Source organism: Paramormyrops kingsleyae, chromosome 3, assembly GCF_048594095.1.
Source record: "Paramormyrops kingsleyae isolate MSU_618 chromosome 3, PKINGS_0.4, whole genome shotgun sequence".
Taxonomy (NCBI): domain Eukaryota; kingdom Metazoa; phylum Chordata; class Actinopteri; order Osteoglossiformes; family Mormyridae; genus Paramormyrops; species Paramormyrops kingsleyae.
Genome location: NC_132799.1, coordinates 20,289,519 through 20,302,237, shown reverse-complemented (window position 1 = coordinate 20,302,237; position 12,719 = coordinate 20,289,519). Strand labels below are relative to the sequence as shown.

Below are 12,719 nucleotides of genomic sequence, written 5' to 3'. Positions count from 1 at the left end.
TAAGTATTTCTCCATCACGTGACAGTCTGATGACAGGGAGGGAGCAGAGTGTAAACTGCCATGTGAGGATGTACTCACTCGTAGCTCCTGAACTGAAGGGCCGCTCGCTTTCCTCTTCGTTTTTTTTTAAATATATTATTATTTTCTACGATGCTATGGAACTGAACTTCAAACTTTTTAAATGTCACATTTGAAATGCCAAACATCAGTGTTATTTTCCGCAACCACTAATTGGGGGTAATGTTTTGAAAGTTAATTAACCATTGCAAAGTCCTCTGTATTCCTGAATGGGAAGACTCCCCATAAATATGAGGGTGTAATATGTAAAGTTAAGATGTTTGTCATTTCAACTGCATTCTTGCACTGCTTGCAGTAACTCCATGAGGATGCAGTATGTCTGCCCCATTTTACGAGATCTTTTTTTTCCCCTTTGCCTGGTTATTTCTCTCTGATACGCAAATGCATGCTGACGTTTCCCACGCTGAGTGAATCTGCAGGGACAGACATGTGTCATGCATGTGGAGAGCAAGATTTGCAGCAGGCAAAGGGAGGTTAATTAGGGAAAAAACTGTTTTTCTGAAATAGACCCTGCAGCTCTCTTTCTCCCAGGGCCTTTGTCACAGTTTATGCTGCCGCTGGGTGTCCTCTGGAGGCATGTCCTCCATTAAAGACACCAGCGGCAGTTCATCCTCCCTCTGCTGACGGCCAAACAATGTCTGTTCTGTCATTGTGGCCTGAGACTTAAGCTAAAACTGGCCTTGGAAGATGATTGTGCTTCTGGACAACATGCCATTGCAGCCAAGTGAAGGTTCAGAGGTTTTTTATATAAGGAGGAGCGTGAGGGAGTCTCTCTCCAGTCTCATCTCAGAGTCCCATGCTGTCAGACTGAACCACCCCGTCTTCACATCTGTTTGAGCATTTCACACTGATAGCTTCGGTCAAATATCAATTTATTTCACACTTTTGTGGTCTTTAGTTTGAAAATCCTGATTTTGAAAAACATACAGGGCACAAAGCCTGAATGCTGACTACATGATCTGTCATTATCTCGTGAGCCTGTTGCTTATTTTAAGTGGCTGGGCTGATTTATGGTTAGTTATCTTCATGGCTTGCTGGAAATCCTGGATCTGAAAATTTTATGATCACATGTAATGTTTGTATTTGAAGTGTGTTTCTCCTATATTTAATTAATTGTGCAGGTTTACTTTTCATCCACATTGTATGTTTAAGACTTGCAACAGTCCCTCAGATTTGTAGTAAAGTAACTGTCATGTGTAAAAAATAAATAACATGTAGCAATAAACAGGTATTTTCTGTCCATAGCCCTATAGAGTCCTGTCAGAATTTCTACAAGGATTTCACCCTCCAGATTGACATGGCTTTCAACGTCTTCTTCTTGCTGTACTTTGGCCTGCGTGTAAGTACATGGAAAACACAAACCAAAGTCAGTCTCTGGGGAAACAGAGTAACCTGTTTAATTGGGTTAGTCTTTGATACAGCTGGGTTATAGTTAGTGGATTGGTCAGATTAGCACATTGACAACATCCACACTGGGACCTGTGGAAAGAGTGTCACTTTGACCAGTAAACTTGCTGACTGCTCTCATACCCCACATGTTCCCAAATATGTTTTATTTAAAAAAAGTCCCGTGTGCAGACCTTCAACCCACTGTTCACAGTGTAGTGCTCGATAGTAATAGTTATGGGAAGAGTCCCTGCTTCCCCATGCCATCAGTATCACAGGAAAGTGTTTGTCTGTCTGTGCAGCTCTTGTGGCTGGTCACACTTTTCCAGGATGTGTCCTGCTGTTTTATACAAATACTGAGAAGCTCTGGCAGTCAGCTTACCAGCATATATGTAATTATATAATGTTATTTCTATAATGATTTTACTTGATTTCATATATGAATGTGTTTGTTTTTCCAACAGTTCATTGCAGCTAATGACAAATTATGGTTTTGGCTTGAGGTAAACTCTGTAGTGGATTTCTTCACAGTGCCGCCGGTGTTTGTGTCTGTCTATCTTAACAGAAGCTGGCTTGGTAAGTCTCCTCTTCCTGTTGTTATTTATATTGTGCTTTTAAAAGTCATGGTCTGGCTTGAGAGTTAGTAGCTGACAGAGGTTTCTTTCTCTTAGACATTCTAATCCATTTTTAATGAAAAGCTGACACTTTACTGGTTGTAATAATAACAACCACAATTCTTCCTATGCATAAAAAGCTCAGCATTGCCACCTAAGGGCCATTCTCTATAAAGCAAATATTGCATTTCACACTTGTTACAAATGTAGAGATGTGATAGAGTGAAATGTCTGAAGCAGTCGTTCCTCTTTACGTAAAGCATTTATCTGCAAGACCCAGTAGCTGCGTCCCTCAAGAACAAAATGAACAGAAATTCATGGTTGGACTTAAGGGGTGTGGTGATCCGGGTCTGTGGTTAGACTCGTGCTTAAAGTACCTGTCAGGTTACAGCCATTAAGTGGATTGATTTTAATGTTGATTGATATGTGTCTTTCTGAAGCACACCAGCAGTACATACCATCATCATCGTCATCACTGTCACCAGTGCTTAATAAATCATTAAAGTCTCATTTCATCTGACACGGTCTTAAAGTGTTCATTTGAATTTTAGAATTTTTAAATATGTTTTTTATTCTTTTATAATGCAATATTATTATTATTTTAATGCAATATTGATTTCAATGTCTGAAGGCATCAGGTAGGCTTCTTTGGCCCGCAGTATCTGGCCTCACACGGGCCTCTCTGTCACTGCAAGGCATTTTACATTCCCTCTGTCTCGTCTTGTCTCATCTTGTCGCTTCCCCATTTTGCCCTGAGGCGGATTGAAGCTGTAGGAAGCAGATGGGTTTTGGAAGAGCCGCTCCCTGGGGTGGGGGGGGGGGGGGGGGGGGGGGAGGCCTGTAATTTCAGTTTCTTGCCTGAAGCTTAAGCCAGGAACATACCCATCCACCCCCCACAGTGATTTCACAGTGATGTGTAGCTCCTCAATCATTGTCCTCCTTTTTGTGAATATGGTGCGTTTGCTGAATGTTTTGAAAGGTCGGGCGTGCTCAGACATAGACATTCCGAAAAAGTTTACGAGGTTCTAGAGTACCAAATGAATATTAACTTTTTTTGTAGAACTGCTAATGTGTCACACACATATTTATCGTCGAGCATTTCAAAGACAAGAATTTATGATGTTATTGTTTTGAAGAACAGGTTTTCACATATGTTAATTGCTGTTTCTTTTGTATAGGGTTAAGGTTTCTAAGAGCCTTACGACTGATACAGTTCTCAGAAATTTTACAGTTTTTGAATATTTTAAAAACTAGGTAAGTATTTATATAATGTAACTGGCTCAATAATATTTCACTCATGTTTTTTGTCTTGAAAGCCCTTTTTCCTACAACATAATTTTTGTTCAGTTCTAGAAACATGAGACAGGATGCAGTGACAGGTCATTGCATTTCCAAAACTAGGCACTTAGTAAATCATGGACACTGGTATGCAGAAACACTCTATTGAAGGTTTAAGTGTGGATGAAAAACTCTGTAATGCCAAACAAGCAACATCAATGAGCCCATTTTAACGCTCCTTAAATACCCCTCCCTGAACTTGAATGCTAATGTTTGTTTGCTGCATTGCTGAAAAGCTTTAAGATGTGTTATCTTACAGATATTAGAGCCCAAGTACATTAGTCTGTGATCTGGAGCTCCATTCCCTGATTATGAACATATTCAGTAAGGGTTAGGAGGCCTAGCAACCACCAATCAGAGAAAAGCGCAAAGGCCCAGCCGCTGTTATTAATATGTATAACGCTGCCTACATCAGATTCAATTGCCCACGACACAGAACTTTGAAAGATTGGGGAATTACACATTCAATGGAGTGCTATTTTCTGCAAAGCAAAAGGAATGAAACCCAACAGAGCATGGGTCACCCTAGTTCAGTATCTTTTTCCCTGATAGTGCCAGAGAAAATTCAATATACTTTCAAGGTAACCACAGAGATGTAACTTGATGAAATCATTTTTAGCCTACTAGCTGAAGACTAGCAAGTGTTTGTTTTAAATAATGCCTTGCATTATTCTAAACAAGTAATGCTAGAGGGTTTCTTTATGATTTGATTGTCGGTTGTCTTTAAATAGCAATTCCATCAAGCTTGTGAATTTGTGCTCCATCTTCATAAGCACATGGCTCACAGCTGCTGGATTTATACATCTGGTAAGTCAGAGACCTTCTCCCACGCAACATGACTGTCATGATTGTGTTGCTAATGCAGTGGTGTAATGTGCTGTAGTCACGTGAAGATGTGGATGGCGCAATTTGCCTTTACTTTAAATGCCATATACATACAGGCTGAGCCTCTACATGATCTATGTTTTTCCTGTTTTTTTTTTTTTTGTTATTAATTATGTCACTGATTTCAGGTGGAAAACTCAGGGGATCCTTGGGAAAACTTCCAAAACTCCCAGTCACTTTCTTACTGGGAATGTGTGTACTTACTGATGGTCACTATGTCCACTGTGGGATATGGAGATGTCTATGCAAGAACCACCCTTGGACGCCTTTTCATGGTCTTCTTCATTCTTGGTGGCTTGGTAAAAAAAAAAAAAATTCCCTTTGCCAAACACACCCCTAGAGCCACGTGTTTAACATCCTAGCAACTGTGCTTGTGTATACGACTCACATGATTCACTGATATGACTCACTCAGCCTGATTTATTCTGAAATGACAAAGTGGCGTTCCAGTGCAATTCGGATAACTTAATAACCAGCGTGTGTGCAGTGAGCCGCCCTAGAGCCGTGTCAGGAGGACACAATGTTGTGAATGCAGGCTTAAGGATAAGTTGACTGCAGATGTGGCAGTGGTTCATATACACCTAAAGTCTAATCTCAAAACTGTCAAAGTTTTTATGGAGCTGAAGATGCATATATGTTTTGAGACTGAAGGGAGACGAATCACACACCCAAATCAGCTGATAAAGGTCAGTGCTGAGATTAGCTCAGTTACGCTGCTCCTTTGGGTCCCTGGGGATGAGACTAAGTAACACTGACGTAATCCTGCTGTTGGAATTCACTGCGAAGTTGGCACCAGGCTGCTGCGGGTCACTGTAGTCCTGTTCTGAGTGTAATTCAGGAGCTGTTTGACCAATTTGAAAACTTGATAGCTCTTTATAAACTTCTAAAACTATCTTTAGCTTTTTGTTTGAGTTAAGGTTGAGTGCTGTCACACCATTAAACTGAGAAGGGTGACGTTAATGTAATATAGATCTGTCGTCTAAAGCACAAATATGGTAAAGTGTAAAGTGTGTCCTTCCCAGTGTGTGAATTGGGAAACTGCTAGTCTGCCAGTGGAACCCTGGAGGAGGATTGGGAAACTGCTGTTATTAGTAGTAGTCAGAGTTTTCAGCACACTACATCTCCCGTGTACGATCTACCAATGGCTGAGGCAGCGACATGAGACGGATGCCCTGGGGCGTCACTTCACCACACCCTCACACTGTCAGGCTGCAGGACAACCTGCTGTGTCCTCCCCGTTTGCTACAAACAGCACGGACTCTCTGATTGGCTGAGAATATCATCTGTACCAGAGGAACACCGTGCCATGCCATTAGGGATCAGGGATTTTTTAAAATGATTTTCTTCCTCCGGATTGCAGCCTGAACATTATGGAAATATGAAAATTATTTTGTCCTCAATCTCAAACCAAAAATGTCGTAGTACTTTTTAACCCTCATCTTTTAAAATGAGGGTTCTCTCGTTTTTGTCCTACGATTTTAGCATTGTCTTCAATCTCCTTCTATCTTCTCCTCAGGCCATGTTTGCCAGCTACGTCCCTGAAATCATAGAGTTAATAGGAAACCGCAAGAAATATGGGGGTACCTATAGCGCGGTTAATGGCAGAAAGTAAGTACCATGCAAGGCTGCACTGTGTCTGTGCTGTAGGACACTGTGCATTGTGCTCTTCATCCTGTGCTTGTTTGCTATGGTTGTTCCCCCAGTACCGGAAATTTCTGTACTCATTCATAATTAGAAGTGCCATTTTGGCCAGTAGCAGAAAGGTCATGAGCATTCAGGATAAAAGGTTGCTGCCCTTTTATTCAAGCATAGTCTTCGTAACTCCACCCATGTTGTTGCAATACACTTGCTCTCCATCTGGTCGGCGTCTGTTTCGTAGTCAGTGTAATGCAGTACCTAAGATGGCCACAAGGGTCTTACTGCCCCCTAAGCATTCCCTTCTTGGACACTTTGCAGTTCTTTCACTTGGCGTTTTATTTGTTTGTATCGCTGTTTTAGCACATAGTCACACATGTTCTTTATGTACAAAGGTCTGGTGTCTTTTTCATGGTTATTTAATTGTTCTGCACAGAGACTGGTTAGCTATTGCTAGCATTAGCCAAAGCTGTTTGCAGCCTGAGATTCCCAAGTAAGCACTCAAACATATTTTATATATAGGTGGACAGTCTGTCTGCAGACAGAAACAGTGTAAAATGTGCAGGCTGTGCAGCCTTTGGTGCTGGTCGTTCTCCTTTGGGGAGGGTTTTCCGGCAGGTCATAAGGCAGCATCACAGTTTATTTTTATGACCAAATCTCTCTTTATTAAAAATTAAACATTTCACTGGTGGTCTACTCCAGCAGGTATTCTGTCTGCTTCAACTACATGTTTGTAGCCCTTTCTTGGTCCCACATGCTTTTTTCATTTTAATTTTTTATGTTGACCTTTAAACCATTAAGAATGAGTCTTATTAATATTCTTTTAGATGTTTCTTCATCTGTTGGTACAATAACACAACCTGTCATTTGCAATGTAGCCTCCTTTCTCCTTCTGAAACCGCACTTTTTCTCATTGCAGACATATTGTTGTCTGTGGTCACATCACACTGGAAAGTGTATCCAACTTCCTGAAAGACTTCCTACACAAGGACAGGGATGATGTCAATGTAGAAATTGTTTTTCTTCATAAGTAAGTATAATTGTACTTGGTTGTAGCTTTCAAGTACAGATTCACTAATAAGACATTTGAGGTACTCAATTACTCCATTTTATCCCACATTGCGGCTTTCGCTCTGCTAACTCTTTGCATGTTCTCTATGCAGTATTTCCCCTAATCTTGAGCTGGAAGCCTTATTTAAACGCCATTTTACTCAGGTGGAATTTTACCAAGGATCTGTTCTCAACCCACATGATCTTGCCAGAGTTAAGGTAATGTCTCTTATTTGTGGGGAAAAAAACATCCAGTAACAAATTAGATGTGGTAATGTGACAGTTGACTGGCAAGGGTGCCTGTAAAGCCGGAAGGAAACTACGAGTGTTTCTCTGTATTAGAGGAGTAATCGACTTGTCGTCTCCTCTGAGCAGATTGAGTCAGCCGACGCCTGCCTCATCCTAGCTAACAAATACTGTGCTGATCCTGATGCTGAAGATGCCTCTAATATCATGAGGTAAACCGTTAAAGCCCACTGGCTTCACCCTTCTCCGTCTTGAGTTTTTTTTTTTTAAAGATATTTTATATATTTGTCATTCAGATTTTTTTTAAAACAAAGCTCCTGTTGGTGGCTTTATTGGTGGTTCTCTACCTGAAACAAACTGTGCTATTTATAGAAGTAAGTGGAGGAGTTCAGGGCATAGCACTGTTATGACAAAAGGCTGAAAGGCATCCAGAGAGCACAGTGTATCACTGGATTCAAATGCACTGCTTTTTAGATTTAGGGTACAGTGTGTGTCAGCTCTTTTAAGAGCCTCTAGATGCAGCATGCTGTCTCACAGAAAGAAGAGTAGACGTGACAGACCGTCTCATGATGTAGAGTAGACACGACAGACTATCTCACGGTGTAGAGAGACATGACAGATCATCTCACGGTGTAGAGTAGATGCAGCAGACCATCTCACGGTATAGTGTGGTCGCAACAGACCATCTGAAGGTGAAGAGAGAGACGCAGGAGACCATCTTGCAGTGTAGAGTAGACAAAGCCAACCGTCTCACGTTGTAGAGTAGACATGGCAGATTGTCTCACAGGGAAGAGTAGACAAGGCTGACTGTCTCGTGGTAAAAATGTCGCAGACCGTCTCATGGTATAGAGTAGACACAGCCAGAGCTACAGGAAATAAGGCAGATATACCATACTAGCACTGTGTGGCTCAGCGAGTTAGGACACTGGCCCTGATCAGAAAGTAGCCAGTTCAAAACCCATGGTCAGCAGAGTGGTTTCACCTTTGGGCCCTTGTGCAAGGCCCTTCATTCCAGTTGCTCCAGGGACTGGCTCACCCTGCTTTTGTAATCTACCCCCCCCCCCCCCCCAGTCTAAAAAAAGGTGGAGGCTAACTCGAGTTACCAAATTGCCCATAGGTGTGAATGATGTGTTAATGTGCCACCCATGACCCGGAATAAGACAAGCCGTTTCAGAAAATGGATGGATGATCTAAGGGAAATTTATTTGCATGCAGGCTAAAGGAACAAAAAGTTCCCTGAAGTGCAGTGTGGCTTATGTGCAAACTTGCCAGGACATTGAAAATTAAGTTTTTGGGCTTTGTACTTCATTCAGATTTTCAGCGCTTGATGTTAGCTGACTCTAAAGTTCAAATGGTGGCAGCAGGTTTGATGAAAAACATGACGCAGCTGTCTGAGAATGTTGTTTGTCCATAGGGTCATATCCATCAAGAATTATCATCCAAAGATACGGATAATAACTCAGATGCTGCAGTATCACAACAAGGTGGGTAAAGAAACTCTTATAGGTATTAATGTATGCCAGTGTTTCAGTTCCGGCAACCTGAACAGTCACATCAGGGTGTTCCTGCTACTGATGCGTTCCACCTGAGTGGGTATGTGATACGTTTGAGTCTGAGTTTCTCCTGTCTGCCCCACATGGCTCTAGGCCCATCTGCTGAATATTCCCAGCTGGAACTGGAGGGAGGGCGACGATGCCATCTGCCTGGCTGAGCTGAAGGCGGGCTTCATCGCCCAAAGCTGTCTGGCACAGGGACTCTCTACCATGCTCGCCAACTTGTTTTCTATGAGGTCCTTCATCAAGGTACATGAGCCCACTTAAGGTTTCAAGTTGTTCATTTTTATTCCCACTATAAATGCAGAACATCCAAACAGATACAGCTATAAAATCTGAAGTTAAATTCTCTGGTTCATGTCTCAGAGCCTTTACTCTTTTTAATTAAAATTACTACATCCTATGAAGCAGCCCAGCAAAATAGCCTCTGCTTGAATATTTTAACAGGTTATTAGTCTCAAAACTGATGACACTGTCCCATGTCTGCATGTTCCTTACCGGAAGGTGTGGTGTCACTGAATATGAACAGCATGTCTGTTGTGAATATTGTCATGATCCTTGCAGATTGAGGAAGACACCTGGCAGAAGTACTACCTGGAGGGCGTGGCCAATGAGATGTACACGGAATATCTCTCCAGCGCTTTTGTAGGGCTCTCCTTCCCCATGGTTTGTGAGTAAGTGCCCTGCTCTGCAGATCTCTTGCAGCTTTGACCACTGCAGTGTCCTATTCTGTCACCGATGCCATCTCTGTTCCTCTGTAATTTGCATCAAAAACTTTGCATGGAAATAATGAGACTTGTTGTTGAATTTTTTTTAAGTATTATATTGTCATCATACATACATGCAATGAATGTGTATGTTGTTGACATGTATCCTAGACTCTGTTACGTGAAACTGAAGCTGTTGATGATAGCCATTGAGTGCAAGTCCGAACAAAGGGAAAGCAGGTAAAATCTACTTGTATTGCCCTCACAAGTGGCCATAGTCAAGGAGTGTCTGACGGAACTGTGTGCAGTGTGGTGTAGCAGAGGGTGGAGTGATGGGATAGCAGGCCGTGTGGTACAGCAGAGGGAGGATAGAGGGGACAGCAGGCCGTGTGATACAGCAGAAGGTGGAGTGATGGGACAGCAGGCCATGTGGTACAGCAGAGGGTGGAGTGATGGGACAGCAGGCCATGTGGTACAGCAGAGGGTGGAGAGAGGGGACAGCAGGCCATGTGGTACAGCAGAAGGTGGAGTGATGGGACAGCAGGCCGTGTGGTACAGCAGAGGGAGGAGTGATGGGACAGCAGGCCGAGTGGTACAGCAGAGGGAGGATAGAGGGGACAGCAGGCCGTGTGGTACAGCAGAATGTGGAGTGATGGGACAGTAGGCCATGTGGTACAGCAGAGGGTGGAGTGATGGAACAGCAGGCCATGTGATACAGCAGAGGGTGGAGTGATGGAACAGTAGGCCATGTGGTACAGCAGAGGGAGGAGTGATGGAACAGCAGGCCGTGCGGTACAGCAGAAGGTGGAGTGATGGGACAGCAGGCCGTGTGGTACAGCAGAGGGTAGAGTGACAGAGCAGCAGCCCGTGTGGTACAGCAGAGGGTTGAGTCCAGATGCGGTGGCTGTGTGCACCCTAAAGCTACTTTTCATTTAATTATCCAAAACTGACCTTGAATATTATCCTACACTCGTCAGGAGCACATAAATAATGGAAAATCAGGACAAAAGTATTTACAGTATTTCATTGTTCATGCACAAAGACAATTACAGTCTGACCCATACCAGATTTTCCACTACCGATACCAGTTTTGAGATTTGAGAATTATTAATGGAATTATACTATACTGGCTATTGCCCAATAATATTTTTTTTTCAGTTATAAGCAAAGATTTTCCTCAAAGTTTATTATGTATAGTTATTTAAAAGTCCTCACCAAGATAACATGATATAATACAGTCTAAAAATAAACTTGTTTTATTGTCATAAATAGTACTTATAAGAAAAGTACAACAAAATATATTAGTTTTCAAGAGTCAAATGCATGTTCCAAACCCATCTGTTGCTGACAGGAGAGTTGCGGTGTGCCCTCTGGTGGATACACTATGCAATGACAACACAAAACATGTTGAAGGATCCGTCTTCAGTCTCTGTGTCTTTTTAAGTGTCATTCATTGGCCGTTATAAACGCCGATATCGATTTATGTGCAGTCGGCACTGACGTATTGGTCGGGTTCTAATGACAGTAAAGATGTTCTATTCTAAGCATACTCTGTTTAATTCTATATGTGTTTTTCATCAAATCTGTTACATTTTCCAGATTACTCAGATTCCTTCTTTGTTTCTTAGAGACTTATAACCAGTGTCTTTCCTTTGCAATAGTATTCTTATCAACCCTGGAAACCATGTTAAGATTAAAGAAGGCACCCTGGGGTTCTTCATTGCCAGTGATGCTAAAGAAGTAAAGAGGCAAGTCTTCCTGTTTTATACTGGACTGCTGATGAGACATTCCATTCCCCGGACAGAGGCAGAAACCAGCCATTTTTCACATCATGATTCATGTTTTAATAAGTTTGATTTGGTCTGTTTTGGATGCTGTCTCACTTTTCATCAGCCTAGGGAAATGTCTGTGTTGTTATTTTTGTAGAGCATTTTTCTACTGCAAAGCCTGTCACGATGACATCACAGACCCCAAAAGAATAAAGAAGTGCGGCTGTAAGCGATGTGAGTATATACCTGACCCTGCCTCTGCAGCTACAGTCTGATCTGGCAGGTCTTTTTCATTTCATGAAGTTCTCTGTATTGCCCCGCGCAACACTGTCAGATCATCATCAGCATCAGCCATCTAAGTCAGTAGCTGTATCTGTGCTGCGTATCCTGTTAATTGTCCTGTGTTTCTGCAGTGTGACTGCTGAATTAATATTATTTACAGGGGGTGGACAACGAAACAGGAATACCTGGCCAATAGTGTTTGAGGTTTCGTGCCTATATATTTGCGGCCTGGTGGCCAGTCTTCACATGGAATGAGCTTCACATTCCATTAGTAAGAGCAGAGTGTGAAGATTGAATTAGCAGAGCAACTGCACATCTGTACATAAAATATTACAATCCGCACAACACAAGGGGAGACATATCAGAGTTCAAAAGAGGACAAATAGTTGGTCCACGTTTAGCTGGTATATCTGTGACCAGGACAGCAATTCTTTGTGGTGTATCCACAACTAAGATATCCAAGGTAATGTCAGAATACCACCACAAAGGACACACCACATCCAACAGGAGTAATTGTGGATACAAGAGGAAGCTGTCTGAAAGGGATGTCCGGGTACTAATCCGGATTGCATTCAGAAAACATAAAACCACAGCTGCAGAATTAAATGCGCAACTCACCTGACTTACTTCCACCAAATCTGTTTGTCGGGAGCACCACAGGGTCAATATTCATGATCGGGGTGCTATACCCAAACCTCGTGCCAATTCCAAACATTGGTTTCAATGGTACCAACAGCACAAATCTTGGGCTGTAGGCAATGTGAAACGTATTGTTCTCTGATGAGTCCACATCTTTCCCACATCCGGGAGAGTTATGGTGTGGAGAAGCCCCAAAGAGACTTACCATCCGGACTGTTGTGTACCCAGAGTGCGGCACAGAGGTGGAACAGTGATGGTTTCGGTTGCAATACCATGGGATTCCTTAGGCCCACCATTTGTTCTAGATGGGCATATCACTGCTAAGGACTATTGAACCATTCTGAAGGACTGAAGAATGTTCACTCAATTTTATTGAGCTACTTTAGTGTGTTTTAGAGGAGTGAGTTAGGAAATGTTCTCCTCCACCAGCATCACATAGTGGCCTGGCCACTGTTCTGCAAGAGGAATGGCTCAAAATCCCTCTGGCCGCAGTGCAGGACTAGTATCTGTCATTCCCAAGACGACTTGATGCTGTAT

The 12,719-nt window shown here is 42.5% G+C and overlaps 1 protein-coding gene across 1 annotated transcript in view; it reads left to right on the top strand.

Moving 5' to 3' along the window:
* Nucleotides 1-12,719, top strand: part of kcnma1a (potassium large conductance calcium-activated channel, subfamily M, alpha member 1a) — a 30,209-nt gene that overhangs the window by 10,428 nt on the left and 7,062 nt on the right. Inside the window, exons 4-18 of the mRNA XM_023803690.2 lie at nt 1,324-1,417; nt 1,929-2,040; nt 3,257-3,332; nt 4,148-4,223; nt 4,430-4,600; nt 5,818-5,909; nt 6,856-6,966; nt 7,100-7,205; nt 7,362-7,444; nt 8,647-8,716; nt 8,879-9,034; nt 9,350-9,459; nt 9,664-9,732; nt 11,154-11,240; nt 11,419-11,495. Coding sequence (XP_023659458.1) covers nt 1,324-1,417; nt 1,929-2,040; nt 3,257-3,332; nt 4,148-4,223; nt 4,430-4,600; nt 5,818-5,909; nt 6,856-6,966; nt 7,100-7,205; nt 7,362-7,444; nt 8,647-8,716; nt 8,879-9,034; nt 9,350-9,459; nt 9,664-9,732; nt 11,154-11,240; nt 11,419-11,495 — 1,490 coding nt within the window. The remainder of the gene's footprint in view (nt 1-1,323; nt 1,418-1,928; nt 2,041-3,256; nt 3,333-4,147; nt 4,224-4,429; nt 4,601-5,817; nt 5,910-6,855; nt 6,967-7,099; nt 7,206-7,361; nt 7,445-8,646; nt 8,717-8,878; nt 9,035-9,349; nt 9,460-9,663; nt 9,733-11,153; nt 11,241-11,418; nt 11,496-12,719) is intronic.